This window comes from Ammodytes marinus (assembly GCF_949987685.1).
Source record: "Ammodytes marinus genome assembly, chromosome: 1".
Taxonomy (NCBI): domain Eukaryota; kingdom Metazoa; phylum Chordata; class Actinopteri; order Uranoscopiformes; family Ammodytidae; genus Ammodytes; species Ammodytes marinus.
Window position 1 is genome coordinate 29,407,481 of NC_137230.1, and position 25,522 is coordinate 29,433,002.

At 40.5% G+C, this 25,522-nt stretch overlaps 1 protein-coding gene across 1 annotated transcript in view; it reads left to right on the plus strand.

Annotated features, from left to right (window-relative positions):
- Positions 1–25,522, plus strand: part of prmt3 (protein arginine methyltransferase 3) — a 50,298-nt gene that overhangs the window by 11,414 nt on the left and 13,362 nt on the right. The window contains exons 10-13 of the mRNA XM_080034476.1: positions 423–522; positions 10,325–10,403; positions 19,540–19,727; positions 21,812–21,898. Of these exons, the coding sequence (XP_079890602.1) occupies positions 423–522; positions 10,325–10,403; positions 19,540–19,727; positions 21,812–21,898 (454 nt within the window). The remainder of the gene's footprint in view (positions 1–422; positions 523–10,324; positions 10,404–19,539; positions 19,728–21,811; positions 21,899–25,522) is intronic.

Below are 25,522 nucleotides of genomic sequence, written 5' to 3' on the forward strand. Positions count from 1 at the left end.
TCCCCCGCGTTAACATTCCACACACGGCTCAGGAAGGACTGGAAATGTGTTGCTTTGGAGATGATCTAGTGTTTTCAACGTCTTTGAGCTCATTGTTTTTAGTTTTAACAGCCTCAAACGTTATTGTTTTGGTCCACCTTCACACAGTATGCACTGACAGCGCTGAGGTCTAATAAAACCACTGTATGCTACCTGCCCAGCACCAAATAGCAGACAGACAGAGTTGATGATCAGCTAGTGAATGTAGTACAGCGTTTAGCAAATTAACAATCATATATTTCCCTCAAATGATTGTCTTTATAAGACAGAATGTATAAACCATAACGATACTACCGAGACCAATCTTGAACCATTAGTTTGATTGTAAAATCTGTGATTGATAAATTGAGATTTTTAACTGCTCTGACTGTTGTTTCCCACAGATCCAACCAGCTGGAAGACAAGATCACTCTGATCAAAGGCCGCATAGAAGACATCAAGCTCCCTGTGGAGAAGGTGGACATCATCATCTCAGAATGGATGGTCAGTACATATTTCGTACATATATTTACTGTTTAGTGCTGTTTCACTGTGGGCTTCCTACACATAAAGTCTTGAGAAATCTGTAAATGGAAGGGTGCTGTGGGTTCAAATCCAGCTCACGCATACAGTATATTAATTCATTCTGATTGCTGTTGATGTGAATCATTAAATCAGATGTCAGCTGACTAAAATCCAGTAGTCTATCCCTTCACCAAAACGCTCCCTTGAGATTTCTATGGATTCAAACAAAACAAACAAACAAACACATGGAAGTGGCACGCTCAGTCTGTAGAATGGTAAAACAAATTCAGGGAAGAGGGAAACAAAACCAGTAACAGTAACATCTGCTGTGATCTAAGAGGAATGAAGTTCAATCATTAAATCACTTAAAAAAGTCGGGCTTGTCATGAAATGGCTTTTGAATCAAGGTTAACTTTTTTGTTTGTTTTTCTGCAGCAGTAAATCAACAAAAACTTGATTAATGCTGTTGTAATTCAAGAGTCAGTGACAACTCTAAAGAAATGAGTCTAGTAATTGAGATTCAGAACTCAGTATGGTACTGAGTCCTTCATACTTTGAGAAGTACTTTTTAGAAATCATCAAAAGCCCAATGAGGGAGGACAGACAAGGCCTAAGCATAGAATCTACTATAGAATGACATCATGTGTACCTTTTATCATTATTGAAAGCAACTTATTTTGCATGGATTCTAAGATATATTTACAGACACATCTTATCTTCTTGCCTATTTTTTTCTTGAAGCTTGTCTTCTGTCCAGCTGTAGAACTCTTCAAACACATGCATGCATTTACCAAAAATGCAGATGTTAAACTTGACCTCAGATTGGTCCTTTACCTGCCAATTAGTGTGCAGAATCTAAGGTTTTAGCAGCGGCGATGCATGTTTTAAACATGGCTAAAACGGGGCTAAAACTTGACCATGAGCTCCTCTGAATACCTAACCAGGAAGAGTCTCCCTTCTCCTTGACGGCCATTTATCAGGGAGATTCTCTGTGGCGATACAGGCGGGACGGCTAAAGTTGAACGCACTGCTGAAGTCATCCCTAATTCATGAGCATCCCGTATCTGTCCCCCTCCACCTCCCCCATCCATCGTCAAACCCCAGGGTCACGATCAGGGGTCGCCAGCCAGAGCCTTCCCTTCCTCTCACCGGGGGAAATTGAAATTCGGCGGTTGACATGCCGGTGGAACGGTGAAGGATAGGGGGCGTAATCTCTGATGACACCGGCACACAGAGCGCTAATAAATCTAAGAAATTCTCCAGTCACTTCTCATCACGGCATCGATGGCAGACATTTCTCAGAGTGGCCAGATCTTCAAAAGCTTCCCCTCAATCTGCCGGTATAAAATGGAAAAATGACAGTTGTCACTGGGGTACACTTTTCTCGCTGGGGTAAATGGCTTTCGGACTCTATTACACTTTTATGGCTTTTTCTTTAAGTCAGGAAGTGTCTCATTATCTCAGATAGATTCATCGCTCTAGTATCTAATTTTTTGAATCGTGTGCTTCGGATGCCGGAGTAAGTAATATAAAGTACTGGTGCGGTGTTTGTGAGGTTTCTTCTAAAGACACATATTTTACCTTTTTAGTGGATTTACCACACCATTGAATATACAATTTATAAACATAAATCCAGTCGTAGTGCAGCAAAGGGAATTCAATGCTTGTGTGTAATTCAGCGATATGTTTGAAGTGTATCTCATTGATATCAGCCTCACTGTTTACTGGTAACTAATTCATATTTGAGCTTTATTAAGTTACTGCTAATGCACACCTGATAGTTAGCGTAAAGAGTGAACCATTGGCTTTCATTGTGAAACAGTCACAGGACGGGACGCGGACAGCAGCTTTTCATATGAAATGTGTCAACAAAGCTAGGTCTTTTATTTATTTTTGACAGTAGGTCGTCAGTTGTAAATATTACAGGGAGTAATGTAGCAAGAAGGAGCAGGCACAGTGAGCTGTTTGACAAAGAGATGCAGGCAACATGTTACACAAGTCTCAACAACTTCTCAGAACAATAACCAACTCGGAACGTACCCTGCCATACTCACACAGTGTGCAGCATGATATAATATTACGGTTTCTAATGGAATGATTAAAAAAGGTCACTTTTTTTATCATGACAAGTTGAGTTTGTTTTGCTGCCCTATAAATGGATACACCAGTTGCTATTTGTATTTTTGATAAAATAACTTCTCCAGGAGTGTTTGCTGCCCCCAAATGTTTGGGACCCATAACGGTAAAATGCACTTCCCATTATTGGTAACATAACGCATAACCAGAAAAGAAATCTTAAGGATTATTGAACGTTTGTACAATTCCAACGTGCATTAAGCCCAAAAAAAAACACTCATAATACTGTGGCCTGACTTGGCTTTAATATAGGACCCTGGTGTTGTCCGACCCTGCAAAAAAATAATCAGACATGAACACTATGGACGCATGCACGCTCAGACATTGACTCCTTGCTAAGATCTACAACAAAAGAGAATGGCCAAATTGGGTCAAAGTAAGGGCAGGGAGGCTCACGGGGAGGTTCAGTTACTAAGAATACATTTGTATCTAGCATTTCTCCTCTGCAGAGATGGTATGCTTTTTTGAATCTTTCTCAGGTTTGTAGTAAATAGAAAGGATGAAGGGAAAAAAAGACATTTGTTGAGCGGAAATGAAAACTGAGTGTCTTTCACACAGCTAAAGTTTAGTTAGTCTAGGGTAAACAGGAAACAATAGAACTGCAGTCTGGTGATTCTGTTACAAATGAATAGTGTAATTAATCTGAAATTCACAGAATTAATAGGTCTACAAATCAATGCTCTGTAGATCAAGAGAGAGAGAGAGCTCTGGGCTTACTGTGGCAAAGAAAAGCATCTATCTTTTAAAAGAGCCAAATGAAAACGGCATTCTATCTATCTTCACGTGTGTTGTGATTAAACATTATGTGTGTATGCCTGGAAACTTAATATTGAGTGGAAGGCATCCAATGGAAAATGTTGAGGACTTTGAAAAATTATTAATTTAGGAGAGAAATAACCAATACAGTGCATACTTTGATCGATAACTTGTTATTACATCTTCAAATGAATTGTCCAAGATTGCTCCATAGTGCTACTAGTGGTCCAAAAAATGATCATACAGAGTTATATGTACTTTATACTACTTGTATATTTGGACGTTTTACTCGCTAAAGGAGAAAATAATCCTCCGAAGGCATCTTATCTTTAAACTTTTGGCTAATACCCCCCCCCCCCCTCCTTCTAGTCTTTGTGCTAAACTAGGCTGACATGTCACAGAGATAGCGTTACTCTATAGAGATGTTAACTGTCTTGCGAACAAGAGCTTGATCTCTAAGAAACTGAATTGATACAAATGTTTACAATCTAACAACACAACTGTTATTATGTGAATTATGTTATTAAGCATATCTATATTGCTCTCCTTTTTATTGGTGCAAGTTTTGTCATGAAGTAATATGTTTTTGACCTGTCGGCTAAGAAGAGGAAGAGGAAGGAAGGAAGGATAATATCACTGAAGTCTAGATGTCAGAATTGTCTGACCGCGCAGACAGACAATGGGTACAGGGGTAATAGACAGAGATGGGTGATGAATGTGGTGTATCTGATGTGGTGATGGTGGTGGAGGAGACGAGGGCAAATGAGAGTCTGTCTACTGTGGCGGTGTTTGAGAGACTGCTTTTAGAAGCTCCACTGTCATTTCATAACTCACAACATTGATCGGTCCTGTTGCTCGCGACACACCGAAAAACAAACAGTCAACAGCAGATAAGAGACTTGGGGGGCTGACGGGGAGGAGGAGAGCTGAGTTCCCCAAAGGCGAAATAAAGATTGTCACTCCAAGATCAATCTCAAGGAATGGGCCCGCTAGCTTGATAGTGTTGAATGGCACGGACGTACAAATATGGAGACTGTTAGAGGAGCGTGGCTAACACACTTTTTTTTCTTAATCCTTTGGAAACTGGTCTCAAATCAATATATGAAATCAAAGTTGGGTGTTTTGATGAGCTTTTACAAAAATCTGATCAACATTTTTTTAGAACATTCTGGCAGAACTGCTCTGATTGGTTCAAAATACTTATTGGGCCGGTTTCACAGACATGGATTAAGCCTAGTTCTGGACTAAATTGTACTTTCAATGGACAATCTCCATTCAAAATTCCATTTAGTCCAAGACTAGGCTTAATCCAGGTCTGTGAAACCGGCCCATTGTGTAATTAGAACCAGGGCATAGCCCGTAACTGAAGAAACAAACCTGGATCTGGTATTCAGCAATTGGTCCAAGTGGGAGATTGCCTTCACAATTTTTCATCACTAGGTAACTCACGGGGTGCGTTGAACATAAACTAATGGTACAGGAAACTCTAATAGGAAGTACGTGCTAACATCTCCTTGAAAACAATATTGTAGCCCTTTATTCATAAATCGTTTTCCTGATAACTGTTTGTGCCAGTGTCCATGAATAGTGAGGCATGTGGCAACTCACCTTGGAGAAACTCTACCAGGATGTCAGATTGGTCTTCAACAAAACTCTCCGCATCAGTCTGTTTCTTTTAAATGTAACAAGAACCCTGAGAAAAGAAAAGTGTCAAAAAGCTCTGTTTAACTTCTCTTACCTTGAGGTAAACATAGTTTGACTACAAAACAAGCATCACTAGCACACACATGTACACACACCAAGTCCAAATCATTGTGTGCGTGTGCGGTAGAGGTGTGAAGTAAAATTAATGGCAGCCCTTCCTCTTTAGCCTCATTATCAGTGCTAGGAGCCTCACCTGTCCAAGAAGAGGGCAGTAGTCATCAGTCATCCTGTCCTTCAGTCTGACTGCCTGTCAGTCACTTACACACCACACACACACACACACACACACACACCCACACACACACACACACACACACACACACACACACACACACACACACACACACACACACACACACACACACACACACACACACACACACACATACACACCCACATACGGATACAACAAAATAGATGCATGCGTCCACACACATGCACACACAGTAGCAAAGCCACAAGTGTGTCCATGTCCTAATGAGGATTTATTGGCTGTACTTACTTCCCCAAAGACTTCCAGGAAGTAGTTTTCAGCCAGCTGGCTGTCTATCAAAACGCCTGACATATCCTATTTGTGTGTTGGCTTTTGGTGCTGTGGTGTAGACCAGTTCTTTCAGACTGTTGGCAAAAATACCCAGATTTTTTATTTGTATTTAATTTGGCCATGTAGTAAGCTTCTGATTATACACTTTAAAGATGCAAGTTTGTTTAAACTTTTCACTCATAGTGTATGCTTTATTCATATTGATTCATCATTCATCCATCTCTCAGATCACACAGGCAAATATTTTCATAAATGTGTCCATCCACTAAAGTCGGAGAGGTGAGTGTGTGTTTCATTTGAGTACACCACCCATCAACTACTATTTTCCCCCGTTTGCGTAGGGCCATACAGGCTGCCATTTATTATGAGCAGGATGGTTTATAAAGTCCCATAATGCAATTCAATATAATATTATTTACTGTATCTAAAATGCAATGTTGCATTATTCTCATCTTGTAAAAACATCAGAAGGACAGGGGTTAACTGCTCTCTGGCTTAAATAACAGTGCTTCATTCAGAATATGATGTATCCTCCAGACATTCTCATAAACCCAAACCCATAATCCTGATTCGCTCAGTTGACGTTGTTTTTGTGGAGAACAATGGACTCTGTAAATTATAAGTTTAACAATGGCCTGTGGATGCTTGGACATGTACACTGTTGAGTGTCAAACATAGTATATTTGGATTTGTATTATTTATGTCTGAATTCACAGCCTAACTTTTTATTTCACAAAGGCACATAAAGGCAAACATTGTTTTACTTTAAAAATCCCAACAGTAAATGTATGCCTTGGGAAACTCCTTGTATTAAATATCAGATTGCAATTGAGACATCTACTGCTGACATGTAGGAATTTCTCTCCTTATTACAGAAATGTATACGTGAGGTTTAGTTACTTTTAAATCGAGTCTTGTCTTTCTGTGGAGAGTTTTTGTCTCACGTCAAAGTCACATAAACATACACAGACACATAATGTACTCCATATCAGTATGGTCAGTGCATTGGTTGCTAGCTGGCTTACATCTAATGTCTCAAGACATTTTTTAAATTGGCTATTTGCAGTTATAAAGGCATAATGCCATACAGAATTGTGTGGCAATAACATGTGGTAAAAATCTATTTGTATTCAGTAAAAAGGCTTTTCGAACCTGAATAAATACAACTATTAAAATAATATTTATAACATTTCAATGTAACTATATCATTTCAATGTAATACAATTATGTGAGGATAAAACTGGACAAAATATGAGATATTGGATGCACATCCTTAAACCAAAACAAATCTTACACTACTTGCTAACATTTTGTGAACGCGTGGAAAGTGGAAATAAGCAATGGCCCTTAAAATCTTTAAGGTCATAACATTATTTGCATACTTATTTGAAATGTTTTATCCATTTCAATTATTGTTTCATTTTCTAAAAACATGTGATGTCCTCATCATTGATTTCATAAGAACCAATGCTTCTAATATAACCTTGTAGCTATGTGGAAAATAACATTATGTATCCCTCCTATCTCTCATTTGCATGCCCCTAAATGGAAATTAGGCCGATATTGTAACCTGCATAATGCACAGCACTAAGCCTTTACACACCAAAATCTATTACACGCATGTGGGTGATGTGTTTATGCTAATTTGGTATTATCTGACCATAGTATAGAATATAAGGGGCTTGTTGACGAAGAGGTGCAGTGAAGTGAAGGATGTTAGTGCTTTCCCCCCCCCCCCACAACACACATCTATGCATGCACACCATCTCCTATATTTTTCCTTTGCCCTTGTGGGACTGGAATTGATGGTGATCTGCAGTAATTGATGAAGAAGTATGTAGAATGCAGAACAAGAGAGGAGGTACTGGAGGGAGGAGTGAAGTGTAAACTGCTGATGAAGATTTTTCTTAAAACGCCTCTTGGTACCTATAATTGACAGCCACTCAAGTCTCCTAAGGGTTGATGAACAGGAAAATCAGTATATTTTTAAACACCAAACCCTTTTTCCACTCTGCCTCAAGCAACTTAAGACAGAAGACAGAAATACAATGCAGGAGTAATTATATGAGTAAACCTCTATTAAGTTTCTAAGGAAAACTGAACCTTATGACACATTAGTGTAAACTTAAGGGCAGTGACGACTCAATAAAAGAGCTAAAATTCTTATAAGTAACACAACTTAGTGCATTAGTACATTTGCCGTTTTCCTTGTGTGTGCTTTTATTGGTGCATTTATAGATGTGTATAGGAGTGTTTGGTAGCCCACCCAGGGGAATGTCTTTTATATGCTAATTTTGTTAATGTGTATAAGCTGCTCCAGCCCATTCTCATTAGATTTTCATTAGTCTCTTTTATGGAATTACACAGTGACTATACTGCAAAGCTTCGCCTGCACCAGCCTGGCTGCCTGACAGTAAACAGAGCTGTTTCCTCACAGTAACACATAGGCCTGTCTGTGTCACAAAGCCCACATAACTACGGATCAAATATAACAATTTATATACATGTAATCATATCTAAACTTGCTTTGATTCCATTCTCTGGATGCTTAACGGCTTCAGACAGGGCAAGTTGTCCACAGTGCTAACCTCCTTTGCTCACCCTGAGCGAGGTTTGAACTATAAGTTGTGACTGTATCTGTATTTCTGGCTACTTCCGACTTACAAAGTACGCAAGCTCTCTCCTTACAGCTGGAATAGATTGACTCAGTTTATAAACTTTTGATGTACAATCTTTATTTGTTCACTTCTCTGCCAGGAAATTCTTTAATTCTCACCACTGCTTTTAGCATTTAAAAAATCCTGAGAAATGTTTGGTCATCATCACGTTAAACGTTAGAACACCTTCCTAGTTATACAATATACTGTAGTTGGTAACTTGTAGACAACTAGCTGTGCACTGATCGTCTAAATGTGAACGCTGTTACAGCCCAAAACTGCTACATCATCCGGTTTTGATGAAAATTTTACAGATGACATCATTCAAGAGCGACAACATGTTCACTGATGCATTGTTAGAGGTTGAAGTTTTCTTGTTGTGTCTGGGGTATTTGGTAATTAACATTGCAGATGTATAAATTAGGAGGGTGTGGTGCACAACACTGGGTGGACATGGAAGGCTGCAGTGGAGAGCAGTAATCCTGGAACATTGTTGACGATAAAAGATAGACGTGACGCTGCTCTCAGGCATCTCTCCCTCTCATATCCTCTTTCCTTCAAGTGAAGCACTGTCGCGTGAAATTGGGATCTAAATTACGATGCCGGTGTACTGTGTGTGTGTGTGTGTGTGTGAGGGTTTTGAAAACGACCCTCTCAGCTGCTAAGGACATCAGCTGGACCACAACATCCAACTGCAGGCGATCCTTATTCCTGACTTTGGTTTGAGATCGGTCCCCTCTTCATAAACAGAGAGAATGTTTCCCTTTATCGCCTCACGGAGGATGAGTCGTTAATATCAGCTTCATCGCTGTCATCTTTATCTGCTCAGGCCCATGACAGAGATGGTGATGATTTTGGAGTTGGAGTTATAAATCAGGGCTAGTTCCCCTGTTTGTCTGCCGCTTTCGCTCCTCTCCTCTCTCCAATAAAAGGTTGTCTGTATTTGAATAATACGGCTCTTATCTCAGTGAATTACTATTCCGCTTGCCATCATACAACCCCCCCCAACACACACACACACACACACACACACACACACACTCACAAACACTCACAAATACACACACCTCCAGGCCTTATCTTCTGTCCTGGCCCTCACCTCTCCTTGTCCCTCCACCGAAAAGAAAGTAGAGATATTGGATTCTAAAACATTACTCAGGCCTTTTTGTTTTCTTATTTCCTTTTCCACTATAGTGATTGCTCCACACTACACACTTCATCCTTTTTGTCACTGTAGAACTGCTTACATCTTACTTGGATGGGCCCAGCTATCCAGTGTAGTGGCAGCGACTCATAAACCAAATATTTCCTAACATTTAATTTCCCAAAAATGTAAATACAGCCCAATAACACTATTCAAGTTTTCTGCATGTCATATGCATTTCTTGCTCTGTAATGAAGGGGTTGTACTTTGAGTGTTGTTTTTTTTTATTCTGATCCAAAAAAAACACATGCTAGCAAAGGATATAAGCTTTGATCATGTCAGTGTTCTCACAGTGTTTGAATTCGCACAAACATTTGGCCCACAAATACTTTATGCCAGCGTTGCTGCTTGGGCTTATCTAAATGGTTGCTCTGCTTGTTGGGAGGGATAGCAGCTAGAAAAAGCCATTTGTCAGCAGTATCTGCCACTCAGGTCGAAGCCAACAAGATGTGGACAAAACTCAATTTCAGCATTAATGGAATAATACCACGGTTAATGTGCCATCTCCTGGAGCAGAACATGAGGTCAACCCAGGGTCAAACCTTCGGATACTAAGATGCACGTGTGAACATCACTTGATTCACAGGCACGGATAATTCAGACTGGTACCATAGTAATGTTGAATTTAAAAATGATTGAATTGTCCAGCAGTTCTGAATTATTTTTCCTGCTAGCATTGCACCACCAGATGTTACTGTATGAATCACTGCCTTTTTCCTTTAGTCAGGCAACTTGTTCCAGAAAACCCTGTGATAATGATGTGTATTTCTTTCTGTCCAGGGCTACTTTTTGCTGTTTGAGTCCATGTTGGACTCTGTCCTGTACGCCAGAGACCTCTACCTGACTGACACTGGCTCAGGTAGGTTACATATTCACCCTTACCAAAAAATAAAGGTACCACAAAGGATTTGGGACATCAGAATACACAGTATGTGTTGGCGACATGATTATCTACAGTATATGACACTTGCCACATAAAAACTGCACAGAAACCACCTTTCTACAGAATGCTGTTTTTATAAGAGTGATGAAACACTGCCTTCCACACTGTGTCTCTGTGTCCTACATATATTCAACCAAACTGGGATGGGGAAGTTTTTCTGTTTACTATAGGGTCACAAACAGCCAAACCCAACTCCCACCATTTGGGGGCATAAACATTTTGGGGGCATACAAATGTTTTGCACAGTGGGTTACACCGTGGCTTTGCTTTAAAACCCATTTGTGTCAACCTTAATCTAAGGATCAGTGTGGCAAGTTTTTATTTATTTAAACAATTTTGATAAGATTTTTATTAATTTATAACATGCATACATACAAACAACAAAGTCATGAGACAGTCCGACATCCCCCCCCCCCACACCACCCACAGGAGGGGTGGGGGGAGGGGGTTGTAATACGTTCCACTTTCTGCGGCATGAACTGAAATATTCAAATTCAAACCAAAGAATAGTGTGGCAAGTTAACCACATTTCAACTCAAGTGTACAATACACTCGTAACCAATACAGACCAATACACATATTTCATATGGCTTGCAAAATCTGAAATAACATGGACAATTTGCAACCCTAAAAAGCTATGACAGGACTAAACTAAGGTTTATCAGAGTATCTCCACTGCCTGCTGCTGTTTATTTCTTAGCTAAAAGAGACCGTAAGACCTGCTGCCTCATATTCTGCCCTGCACTCTATCATTGAGATCATCATCCTTGCCACTACATAACAATCATTTGTATGATCAAATGTGGTGGGTCAGCTTTTCAGCAGTGATTGCACTCACTAGGTTTATAGTATTGTCAAAGTTCTCGACATATATTTTGTACGTTAAAGTCACCACTTGTGCAAAATAGACTTTTTAATGATGCTTCTACGGCAATGGTCCCCAGTGTGTCTAGAGTCCTACTAAATCCTACCCCCAACCTATTTTTAGCACTATAGCTCTACCTGTGATATGCACACCTACAGATACCCCTCAATTGTTGTTGGTATTCGTTTGGAAATTAAGAAGAACACATTATTGTGGGGCTGCAGCAGCCAGTCTAGTTGATGCGCAGGACCGGAAACACCACTGCCTATGGCTTGAAGCTCGTGGGAGCTGCCTGCGTCCCAGAACTAGACTTTTTGGAAGAGGGGTCTTAAGGTGCGAACACACCAAACGCGTTGGGTGCGGTGGCCAACGCGCCCAACGCACCTGATCTGGCACTTGGTCATTTTGTGTCAAAAAATTGTTAAACGCGCCCAACGCACCTAAGCAGCTAGTCTCCCCCCCCCCCCCCCCTGATATATTTATTCCCCTAATCAACCATGGCTGCGATCAGACCCGACCCAACAGCGATCATGTCCGCACAAAAACAACAACAACACGGCCAACAATTGTGCCAAAAGACAAATAAACAGCAACTGAACCGAACAAATAGCCTTAAAACAGCATTGCAGATTCACACCATACCAAACACATTTACAGCAGCATTGTGTGCACGGCAGTACAAAATAAAGGCAAGTAGCCTACATTACCCTACCTGGCTGTGACGGGACCGTGGCTGGCGTAGATATAGGCATAAACACCGGTGCTTCGCTGTACACGTTGTGAAAGTTCCCCGGACTTAGCCGTTATGTTTGGGTTCATTATATGAAGGTGATGGCCGCACACAACCGGGTGAGTTAACTAAATGCTATCCGACCGGTGCTAACTTGGTTTATCGGCTAAAGCACAGCCGCACATATTCACTGAATTAACCAGGAAGCCCATTCTCCTGGCTCACTTTCCCCACGTTTTCTAACCCCGAGCGGCTTCATGCAGCACCAGCCGCCCGCAATAATACATTTTCCTCCTCGGTGTTTCTCAGCCTCTTTTTACAGTAGCCTACACTGTCCTCCCACCGTGCCGATGTCCGTGACGTCGGGTCATTCTCCAAGGCTGATTGGCTAACGCGGCTAAACGTCACGCGTTGGAGCAGAAAATGTTACATTTTTTGGTGGTGCGGTGACGCTTTGGTAGCGCGGCTACCGCGCCCAACGCACCGCTTTACCGCGGCTAACGCATCATCGCGCCTAAACCAATGGTTCCCTATGCAAAAATAGGATTTTTTTTAACGCCGCCACCGCACCCAACGCGTTTGGTGTGTTTGCACCTTTAAAGAGACATTTCAGACAGAGGGTAAAAGATGTGATTCAGGGGTGCAAAACAATCCTATACCACCAAATATTTAATTTAACATTAATTTTTCAGTTGTCTTCTGAGATTATTTTCAAATTAAGTAACATGTGACCTATAAAAAATATAAACAAAAGCAACACAGAAGCAAAATATATCAGATGGATTATTTAAATGGGATAAAGTATATGGTCATAAACCGTGAGACAAAGTTTGATACATGTAAATATTGTGTGTTTGTCCGTGTGTGCGTGTGGTTGTGTGCTTGTGTTTCTGACAGTCTCCTGGGTCATGCCATCAATGCCACTGACCATATTTAATGGACTTTGCCAAATGTGACCTGACTAAGGAATGGTTCCACCACACTGCCTTTAGTGGCTCCTTTGGACTCAAGGGGAGGTCACATACTCCCACCCACAGACACACCCACACACATACACACACCAATATTGATGGACAGCCAGAATGATAGCAGCTTTGGTGACGGATCTGTTAGCAACAGAGATTTGACAAACACAGGTGAGACCTGAGTACGGTACAAAGTGACAGGTCAGAGGACACGGTATGGTTCGTCATGAGCCTTTAACCCTCATGTTCCCAACACAGGCTTGATCTACTTCCAGCAGCACTGACGGACATATATTCTGAGTACATATAAATCCTTCCAGCTTGGCTTCTTTTTGTGTACTAGCTAATGTTTTATCACATCAAAATGATTTTTTTATATGCACTATTCTTAGTTGACCACATGGCTCGTAGTCTCATTGTATTAAATCAACAACTTTAAATTTACCATTTACAACTGGTTTTATATTGCTTCCTTTATCCCTAGACGAGCTGGACGTAACAACCATGATCAGCTGTATCCAGACTGTCTTCCTCTATGTATTGGAGTAAATTAATGTTTTTAAAGTTTGATGTCCACAGTACCATCACAGTTTCTATTTAAATAAAATATATGGTCATAAGTACTATTACTTTCATTTTGATTACTCGTATGAGACAGTGTAATTTAGTTACTTTATATTTCCATGACTGCACATCTCGTGTATTGTATCTCACATGCTCTTACTCCATGCCTAATGCAGCATGAATGGTGGCAGGCACTGAAAATAGCTTAGTTACCTGTGTCAGCACTATGAATGGATGTTGTTTTTCTTCAGAGGTACAGTAAATATGCCCCAGTCAGTATTTATGTACAAATCTTTAAAGTAAATATCCTTACACATTACAGCCATACTGCACTTTAACACAATAACCAAAACAAAGGTACATACTTTCAATTGATTGATTGAATGTTTATCCTCATAAAGTCATTGTGTCAGAATTGGATTTATCAACCTCTATTCTTAAATTTGTTTTCACATGGCTGTGTTGAATTATTAGTCCAGCCCTGCAGCACTGCTGCTATATGTGTGTTTAAGCTACATGAGTACAGAGTTACAGCGGCTCCCTCATTCTCCCCACTACATTAACCTCCCCTTCATCCTTAAATGTGTCCCTGCATGCTTGGCACAGCACAGTGTCCAGGGAAAAGGAATCTTTTTTGTCCCATGCCCCCCTCCCACATCGTCTTTCCCTTTTTCACAGCCGGCCAATGAGGGAGAGGGAGAGAGTAAGAGAAGGGGGGGGGGGCATGACAAACGGTCTGTGAGCAGCGAGCTGAGAAGGACGCAGATGTCAAAGCCATGAATCTGGGGACGCCCATGAACCCCCCTTCCCCTTCCTCTTTCTCCCTCTCCATCCATACCATAGCACCCCCTCCTTCACGTATTTGTCTCTGTCTCCATTTCTCTTTCAGTGTGTCTATCACACAGGCCTGTCCCGATTTTGCCCAATCAGCAGCTCTTCCCCTTCCTTTCACCTGGCCCCCATAATTACTCACTTGGTTCAGTAATCAGTGTAAAATGAAGTGACGAAACTGCTGTTTGTGTGTGTGTGCATGTAGATATATGTGTGCACAGTCATTGGGTATGGTGACACTCACAGGGTCACAACCAGGCTTCAGCTAATAATGAGAGGCCATGAGTTGCCCATCACTGAGCTGTCACCATCCATTCACACATTTTATGGTCCAATGTGTCGACGGTTGTGTGTGACTGAGCACTAACACATATGCCGGGCAAAGTAAATAAAATGTTCTCATTGAATGGCTAAGGCTTATATTTTAAAACTATGAAAGTGCCTGCAAAAAGTTTATAGTTTGCTCCTTTACGGTTTTACAGTAGTTATAATGGATTTCAGAAGAAACAAGACATATTGGCAATTTGACAATTTATTAATTTAACAATCACGGGCCTCAGTGGCATTTGGAAGAACCATACAGGGCCACAACAGCCTGACACCTCCTCATTCTGGTCACCACCTTGGTCACACACTGCTGTGGGATGGCATCCCATTCTTCAAACAGCATTTGTCGCAAGTAAGCCAACATGGTTCTGTTGGTCACTCTGCACGCCCAATCTGATCCCACAAGTGGTCAGGACTGGCACCATTTAAAAGGGAAATAACAAGGCTTTCCAACAGTATAAGATGTATTGACAATAAACATTGTTAAAACCTAGACATACTCGACCAAACACATATTTCCTTACTTTTTGTGTCAAGTTTATTAAGTTTTAAATTCTCATGTGTGTATTCTGAACTCTAGCTTAGGCCCAAGGCCTTTGTGCTGGCTAATGTTACTTCACATTAGGGACACTAATGCCTGTAAGCATCTCAGCACTGGCTTAATCACCAAGTATATTAACCAAACAAAGGAATCTATTCTGATGTGAAAACACAATACAAAGACATTAAAACAGTTTAATGCTCATTTTAGGACATGGATAATGTTCATTCAATCGACACTGTTTTTTAATATGAGGAGCAACAATAATCACTGTATATATTCAAAGCTTCGAAAAATAAAACTTGAAATACAGTTCCCAAGTCGCCTAACATATTTAGAGAAAAATACTTTTCTTTGGCTGCAGGTTTAGTCAGCTAAAAAGCTTATTTTTTACCAAAAATCCACAAGGGTTTTTTTTTTTTTTTTTTGCAGAAGTAATTTCTCTACAAAACCTTTTCATGACACAATGAATCGGTTAGGCCAGGATCACATAATACATTTTTACCTCGTTCTTTACCACAAAGTATGGTTATCAGTGTTGCTGCTAAATAAGAGATAGAGCCCAAGCAATTGCAGAGTAACATTATTATAGATGCTCTGCATCTGTCATTAAAACATCTTATGGAAGTAATAAAGGTGATAACGGGGTGTTGGTGGTTGATCTTGTCTTTGTGTCTGCTGGAAGAAGTAATTTAATGTGATGTGATGTAATTTGTACTGCAAAGAAAGTTTATGCATTCACCTAGAGTGCCAATGTAGTGGCTCTAATATGTGCACACCATCCTACTATGACCATCCCATCTGGAATGCATAAAATATTTCATGTTGATAACATCCTCAGGAGGCAAACTGGGAATTTTACGTTCTGGCCTGGTTCAGAGTAAATTTGATTTTCCATCAAGGTTGTGCTGTGAAACATACACATGCAGCTCACTGGTTTGCTGTGGCTGGGCTTTTGACCGCCAGGGTTCATATTCAACCTATGAAATGTGAATTTTTCACAGGCTTCTTTTGCAATAATCTCTGGGCTCTCTCCCAGACAGCAGCTCAAAGGGGGAGAATCAAGTGGATCCCTGAGGAACCTCCACCCAGCAGGCGGCTAGCATGTAACAGGGTCTTGAACCTGTCAGTGGACCTTGGCATCTGTTCTTCCTGCTGGTGTACCAACGGGGCTTCGATCCCTTGGCGGGGGAGGCGTTGTAGTCTTATCGCCTCTAATTCTCGTGCTGGTTCTTGCGCGCACTAGTCCTCAAAATCGCTTCTCTGGCTTTCCGGCTCAAATCAGGAACTTTACGTGTTGATTTAAAGCTCCCATATTATACACTTTTCGGTTCTATTATACACCATATTATATGGTCTTAGTGGTCCCTAATACGTTTTTCTTTAATTGTTTGCTGAAAAAAACTTTCAGATAATTTATTGTACTATGCTGATGTTCAGCTAATCTCACAATGGCCTATTTTTTAAAAAAGAGCTGCAGCTCCCCTCGTAAATATACAATCTTTGAGCTCCCCCCGCCCCCTGTCCGGAAGCGAAGCCAGATACGCCTCGCCCTCTGTCTGTCAGGGCCGTGGACCAATAAGAAATAGGGGTGTGGGCTGCACAGTGGAAGCTTCTGGCTTTCCAGTTGTGAGGTCAGAAGAGGGGAGAATTCTGACTGGAGTATATTGGGTGGGGGAGGGGTGGTGGTTTCAGAAAGGGGGAGAGTGAGAAAAGGAGAGTGTTATTTTTTTAAATATTTTGGCAGTCTCTAGGCACACCGTGGACCCATGGATATGTTAGAACACATTTAAAAAGTGCATTTAGCATAATATGTGACCTTTAAGCTGGTCAGCTGTGACCGTGTAGCTCTCCACAAGACTAACAGTTCATCAAGTTTAGCTGGTTTCTGCTGACTTGTCATTTCCTTGGCATCATAAGGTAGAGATGGAACATACTTTGCTGTACATTGCCAGGATTTCCCTCTTCAAGATGCTGAAGTCCTTTGACTGGTCAGCAGGGAGGTTAAGGGGAGCTTGCTGTACCGGCCCAAGGAGGAAAGATTTGTTAAGTCAGGATTTGACAGAGGACAGGGAAATAGTTTTAATAATCAAACACAGATTCAGGGGTAATGGGTAAAATGGTTTCATTAACCAGAACACAAAGTTTTACAAAAGCGTAAGCTCCTTCAGGAGCCCTATCAAAAAAAGTCTACCTTAGCCTGGCCGCTAGCCAACTAGTCTATCATAAATTAATTAATTAAAAAATTATTTTCTTAAAGCCATAACTCATGCTTTTGTGTCTTGCTCTGCGGTTGTTTTCATACAATTGTGTTTCAGACAATATATATGAAAAGTATATTTCACTGGTTTGCACAGAGCCCTGGCTTTGGTCTCAAACCCTTCCATCACTTTTTATATGAAACAGAATTCCAACTGCATGCCAGGCTTTATCTCCCGACGTTAGTTCTTCTCTTGGTTTCAAGATCTTGTGGAGATTATTTTCTTAAAAAGTTGAGGCTGTTATATTATAACAGCATATTACTGCTAATGCTATGAAAGTAGGACAAAATGGTCATCAGGCCATGTTTTGTGCACATGTGATGGATACAGTCATTATAGCAGCCTCATGAAATTGATGCAAAGCTCCACACCCACAAGATGTTAAGGCGTTCTTTGATTAGATTTGTTGAATGGTTTTCAAGTCATTAAATGTGTTGATATTAAGCACCTTTCAGCACTGAGAGTTTTTGGGACCAGAATTTTGCCCACTCTTTCCTTTAGTTATGATTATTAATGATCTTCGGTTGAGTGCAAAATAAATCTCTGAAGGGATTCAGTCATTGCTGACCAGGCAACCTTACTATAGTTAAGCACACTGAAATTGCATCTTGAGATGCAGTCCACTCCCATAAAAGGAATGTAATAAATATGTTTGGTGCTCTTTTGCTCTTGTTTCTCTTGGACAACTAATGCACTGTTGGGAGGTCTAAGCGACATTCAGAAAACTGCCTGCAGAACTGTTTGCAGAATAACAGTCACCACATCTGTGTCTTTAATAACAAAACATTTTGGTCGAAAGTCCAGACCCTACCTGCTCTGAATTATTATTTTATCTTGTTGTGGATTTTTTGAATAGGCACTTTTTCATAGATGAGTCCTGGGGTCCTTCATCTGGCTGTGGGCTGACTAACAGCACTGGTAGCCTACAAAACAAAACAGAATAACCCATAACTTATCTACAGTTTACTTATACATATACTCTCACCGGCCACTTTATTAGGTACACCTGTTCAATGGCTTATAAAAACAAAAAGCTAATCAGCCAATCACATGGCAGCAATTTAATGCATGTATGCATTTACACGTGGTCAAGACAATGTACTGAAGTAAAACCGAGCATCAGAATGGGAAAGAAAGGGGGTTTAGGTGACTTTGAACATGGCGTGGTTGATGGTGCACGGCAGGATGGATCCATACTTTCATGTTGCTTACGCCAAATTCTGAACCTGCCATCTGAATGGCGCAACTGAAATCGAGACTCATCAGACCAGGCATGATTTTTCAATCTTCTATTGTCCAATATTGGTGATCCTGTGATAATTGTAGCCTCATTTTCCTGTTTTTAGCTGACAGGAGTGGCACCCGGTGGGGTCTTCTGTTGCTTCAAGGTTGGTCGTGTTTTGCGTTCAGAGATGGTATTCTGCATACCCTGGTTGTAACGAGTGGTTATTTGAGTTACTGTTGCCTTTCTATCATCTCGACCCAGTATGCCCATCCTCCACTGACCTCTGACTTCAACAAGGCTTTTTACATCCGCACAAATGCCGCTCACTGGATATTTTTTCTTTTTCGGACCATTCTCTGTAAACCCTAGAGATGGTTTGGAGTGAAAATCCCAGTTGATCAGCAGTTTCTGAGATACTCATACCAGCCCTCCTGGCACCCTCAACATTGCCATGTTCAAAGTCACTTAAAACCCCTTTCTTCCCCATTCTGTTGCTCAGTTTCAACCTCAATAAGTTGTCCCATCCAGGTCTACATGCCTAAATGCATTGAGTTGCTGACATGTGATTGGCTGATTAGTTATATGTGTTAACAAGAAAATTAACTGCTGTACCTAATAAAGTGGCCGGTGGACACTGACAGCTGCATAACAGGGTTGACAACAGCCAATTAAAGGTAGTATTAATAGTAGTATTTATGTTTGATCAGTCATTGACTTCCTTTGCTCCTCTTTTCTCGCCACAGTCTATCCAGATCTTTGTAACATCAGCCTGGCAGCAGTTGGAGACAAAGAGAAGCACCAAGACCGCATTGCATTTTGGGATGATGTGTATGGCTTCAACATGGCATGTATGAAGAAGGCTGTGGTGCCTGAAGCTGTGGTGCAAGTGGTGAACGCAGATACCCTCATCTCTGAACCTACAGTCATACAGGTAAACATGTGTATAGGCTGTACTGCAACAATGATTTGGGGTACCATGTCATCTGCTGGTGTTGGTTCACTGTGAAGGATCAGGTTCAAAGTCAACCAGGAGATTTTAGAGCATTTCATGCTTCTGTCTGCTGACAAGCTTTATGGTGATGCCGATAAACATTTTCCAGCCAGACTTGGCACCTGCCCACAGTGTAATATATAGCAGTGCCAGGCTGATCCCCTCCATGCTTTGCCGCATTAATGCAATCATTTGTGCAAAAGGACCCGACCAACAATTTAGTGCATAAATAAACATGTTTTTAAGAAGGTCGAAATATCTGATTTATAAATATTTTTTCTTATGTAATATTCAAATATTTTGAGATGCTAGATTTTTAAACCCTTCATAAACTGTAAGCCGTGATAATGAAAATTAAGAAAACCAAAAGGAAAACTGACATATTTCACTCTTATTGGTAATGACTCGAGTAGATCAAAGTTTCACTTTTTGAATGAAATTACCCCCAAAAATTTACTTTTCCATGATATTCTAATTTTTAGAGATGAACCTATACATTGATCTTAGAGAAACAGAATTTGCAGGGGCCCAAGCTGTTAGGCTGTAGACAGGGAATGAGAGCAGGAGTTAACTGTGGCGAGAGAGAGAGATAGGGCCTGAATGTGTGTGTTTCTGTGTGAGTGCTGATGCTGTAGGGCTGGGTGATTGATTTGTCTAATCCTTGTTTAAGTTCCTCTTAAGGAAACTTCATTACTCTCAGCCCCCCGTGGATAGAACGGTTTTCACTGGGCTGATGGGAGAGAACACACATTGCTCTGAGATAAAACACACGCACACACAGGGCACAGAGGCCTCTCCTGAATCTAATACCATTGTGTGTTTCCTCGCCTGTGTGTTTCTTGGCCTGTTTGCTAAGTAGCATGTCCTCCACCCATCTGTGGATGTGATGAATGAGGGCTGAACTTGATATAATGGAATTTGAATCCTCTAATCGATAGTTTCTCCCCTCCAGTGACAAATAGACAGCCCCGTGCCCAAATTACATGGACTCTCAGCTACTGCCTACCGTTGATACGATCCAATAACATTTCATTAAGGCTGGCTGCTATTCCGTAAAATTGAGAGCCCTTTGATGGAATTATAAATTCTTGTAAAACAGATTCTTCTCTGTGAGAACAGATGGGAATGTTCAACTTGAGAAATGCTTAACTTGCAACCATTTGAAGCTTCTTTTTAAACTGCCTTATATATTATGTCTCATGTCATTTTATGTTGAGTAATAATTATAACAGTTTAAAGTGTGCTGCTGGAAAGTAGTCACTTAAATGTAAACCTACCGGTAATTTTACACATTTATTTTGTCAAAACAGTTGTGTTGATGTCAGTGTTTTTTTTTCATCAATCCAGTAAAATTCTTTAATTCGATATGTATTCTGTACGAGCATCAAGTTTAAGTTGGTTGTGCTGTTGTCACTCCTAACCAAGTGTCGTTTAAAAGCTCTTGTCTTATGTTCTATAAGTTATGATAACATTGTACTAACCAAGGTGAACAAAAACAACAACAGTCAGATCCATCACAGTTTACAAAAGAAGTTCCTGGCTTAATTCTTGCCCTGCTTTATGTAGTTTGGCCCACTCAAGGTTACGTATGTGCACTCACTATAGACTAAACCTGTATGATCCTCTGACCACTCTTGGCCAGAATACTTTCAGATACATTTCCAGTTGTAATAAGGAAAATATAACTGTGACAGCATCAATGTATCATACAGCCCAACTCACTTTTAGTAGAGAGCCATTGGAAATGGTTTAAAGTGCTGCTGAAACAATATAAATCTGAAAACAAAATGTCATCTTTCACAGCAGAACACAAGGCTATTTGTACAATTCAAAAAGGTGCAACAAGGACAGATGTAGCATTTCAGATGCAGTCCTCTATGTCAGTCAGTTGTAGTTTAAAATCCTACAGCCAAACAAATTCTTAAACTTAACTTTGTTAATTTTATTTTGCATGGCTTTTCATTGCATTGCTTACAAAGTTCATGAACTGTTTATCACATGATATTTGTGCTTTTTTTAAACAGACTATTGACTGTAACACTGTGCGTCTGTCTGAACTGGAGTTTGCGTCAGATTTCTGCTTGAAGATAACAAAAACCACAGACTGCACAGTAAGTAAACATATTCACTACCTGCTTGCACCCTGAGACATATCCCTGTACAATGCTTTTTCTATGCAAATGTTTGTAGAGTGTGTATAGCTGATGAAGTTGGAATGTTTGCTTAAAAATTATATAAAAAGAGTTTGTTTGTTAACACCATACATACAGTGCCTCTTTAGTAATTAAGTCATCCCCTTGTGACACTAAAGCTTAGTTGTGTGAATGAGATGTATAATGACAGATACACATATAAATCGACCTGAAACAAAAGTTTGAACTTCCACTGTCACCACCTGTCATTTATCATAGCTATTGCAAGGAAGGAAAGAGGCTGTACAAACAGCGGATACATCTGTCAGCTCATGTTGATAGATTATGTTTCTATAGTTAGGAGGATCTCTGTCAGTTGGATATTTAATAGAGTTTCAAATTGAATCAGAGCAGTGAAGCTAATGTGACTTTGAATTATATGTCATACCACATAGTGAATGTTCACAGCCTGCTTGCCATGTCATTCTCTTAAATGCCAAAGCACACTTCCTCGCAAAGTCACACCCCAGTGTGTCAAATAACGTGTTTGTCTTACCTGTCCTGGTCATAGACACCAGACCAAAACTGAACCAAATGTTATGAGTGATGCCTTACATTTCAGCTTGGTGGGGGCGCTCATGATGTAGTGGTTAGAGCACCCGCCGCGTTCGGATCATCAACTGAACGGCACCTGGGTTCAATTTAAACAAAGCAAACATAATGACGTGGGGTGGTATATGGTACTTTGTTAAGAGTTTTTCAGAGGCACTTTGCTTATGTGCTGAAGTTTTATTTAGGTACTTTACACCTTCTAAGATATAAATGTAACCAGACATATTCCACTAGCCGCTATGGGGAGCCAACAAGGAAAGTGAGGTTCCCCATGGCCTTTTTCTGTGCATCCTACATGATTCCTACTTGTATTTGCTGATCTGCTGTGCATGCATAAACTACCAGAACATAGTAATTCAACTATATTTAACAATAAAAGTTCATTCAGCCCTGTTAACGGCCAAAATCAAACTATTATCCAGTTGACCCATTTATTTCCATCACCAGAAATGAACAAATTAAAATAACCTCTTTTTACTGAAAGACAAAAAAATAAACTCCTATGTAAGACATAAAATGATTCATCTGAAAGCCGGCAGAAGCTTTTGTTCTCTGTAGGTCAGCTTGATCAACAACGACAACAACACATTTAAATGTGTTTGTCCTCAGTGAGGGTCAGCTACAGGCACCAAATCATGGACAATGGTTTATGAGTCTATTTGTTGAGGTGCTGGCAGCCACCATCAGCCCCCCCCCAGCCATCTCCACCCACCTCCCTTACACTTCCTCCAGTTACTGAGCCACAGTTCTCTCTGTGGTACTAGCAGCTACGTCCTGCCCACTACAGAGCAGCCTCACCACTGCAGAGGAGTGATCCGTCTGCAAAAGAAAAGGGCTTTGTGCTGGAGCAGCTTTGTGTTGTGTGCTGCAGTCTTCCTGCACTGTCTGGTGTGTTGGTTTAATGGATAATCAATAGGTGGTTATTATCTAGCCTGTACTCCCTGGGTCAGGCTGGCGAATTTAATGGGATTTGTAAACATCCCCTCATTTTTCCTGTCTTTTCTGCTCTGTAATTGAAAACGACCAGTTTCTATTTCTAGGATGTAAGTCCAGTCATGTCAGTGTTCCACTGCAGCAAAATATATGATGGGATCTTACGGTACGGAGAAGTTAGAGCATACATACGGGTCGTTGTATCTTTGGTCCAGGATTTATCATTCAGATATGCAATCAAACTCATTTCATCCATGTGTTTCATGCTTTTCACAATGCAGGTATTCTGTGTAGAATGTATCACTTGTACACGTTGTACTGTAGCATCCTGCCCTGCTTGTTCCAGGATTTACAGATGGATTATTGAGCTGAAGGAGTGGGGTGATGTTACCATAAAGATTCTGATCTGTAGTCAGTATTGGCTACAGCGACTCAGTAGTAGTTAAGGTTAGGATGTGTGAAGGGTAAACCGCTCCTGGACCAGTGCTCGGGGTCCGGTGAGGGAGAGCTGCTCGGCTCTCGTCCTGTGATGGAGCGCCTGCTTTTGTTCTCCAGTCGACAGTCCATTCATCAGCTCAGCCTGCCTAACCTTGCATTAAATGAACAGCACAACCCCTGCGTCTGCGCCGTTCACGCACAAGACAAATCCTCTCACTCTTGCTTTTTTTATCACTCCTTTCCTTGCCTCCCTTTTTATATCTCACATCCTCTGCACCTCGTATACATTGTGTCTGGCTTTGCAAACTGTGTGAAGCCACATACAGGATATATATATATATGTGCTCGAACTTTCATTATAACTTGGAACAGAAATTCTCTCGAGGTAATCCATACAGCCTTGCCTTCTTTTGTCCCCGGACCCCCAGCTTCATGTTCCATTTATCGTAAAAGTAGAACAGGTAGCAAAGATGCCTCATCCCCTCCTAAAGGAAATGATGAGGATGATGTATTCCGATGGCGTGGCAGGAGAGAATAAGTTTCTGTCTATAATTAATTTTAACACTGCTGTCTCACTGCTGCTGATGTAGCTACTGTAGCGCTGCAGAGAAAAATGTCTCTGTAATCCATCTCTTACCTGCTTGCCATCAAATTTAAATTGTGTTGGGGGGAGAATGGCCTTCTGGAATGACAGTACAGGCACTCATCAACTTCAAGGACGATTTTCAGCACGTTAAGAAGGGAATTGTTAATGGAAAAATACACTCTTTAACTCTCAAAAATGTAACACCCTTCTGAGTTGAGTCATTAGCTGACTGTCAACAAGAATTGTGTCGACAGGCTATATCGGAAAATACAATATAGGGAAACAACAATAACTTACAGTCTATCATATAAAAACATTTAATTAAGGCAAAATAATTGTTTCAAACAATGCGTTGGAACAACCCCATCATTTGACAGCATTAACACAATTACAAAATCAAACCACACAAGGTAGTCTGCAAACTTTATGAACTCATAATGACTCCTCAAATGCTGGTGAGCTAATGCCACACTTTTAGTAAATTTATATAACTGAAAATCATCCGAGTAATAATTAAAACTTCCAAACCAAACAAGAGTAAAAGCAATTGTATAACCAAACCTATTGTGTATTAGGGGTGGGAAAAATTATCGATTTTCCGATTAATCGCGATTCTCTCTCGAACGATTCCGAATCGATTCATAAAAGTTAATAATCGATTTATATAATTTTTCTTTTCTAGTATTTAATATTAGTATTTCCTGCGCCACTGTGCATGCACACCACACAAGTGCGAGTTGTTAAAAGTGGCGACAAAAGGGCAGAGAGCAGCAAACCCATATGACCTGCACTGACTTTGTGTCTGTTTACGTTTTTGTATGAGAGCTGAATTCCAAGCCATACTTTTTGCACAATGTGTTGAAATTACATAGAAAATAATAGAATAGAAATCCTATAGAAACATGATTCACAAGAGTAGAATGAAAATTAATCTGAATCGGTTTAGTTTTTCATACTTCCATATTGTGTTGAAAGATGCATTGATTATTGCACTGGTCATAGAAAGTCATATTTGTGACAAGAAAAGCTTTTTC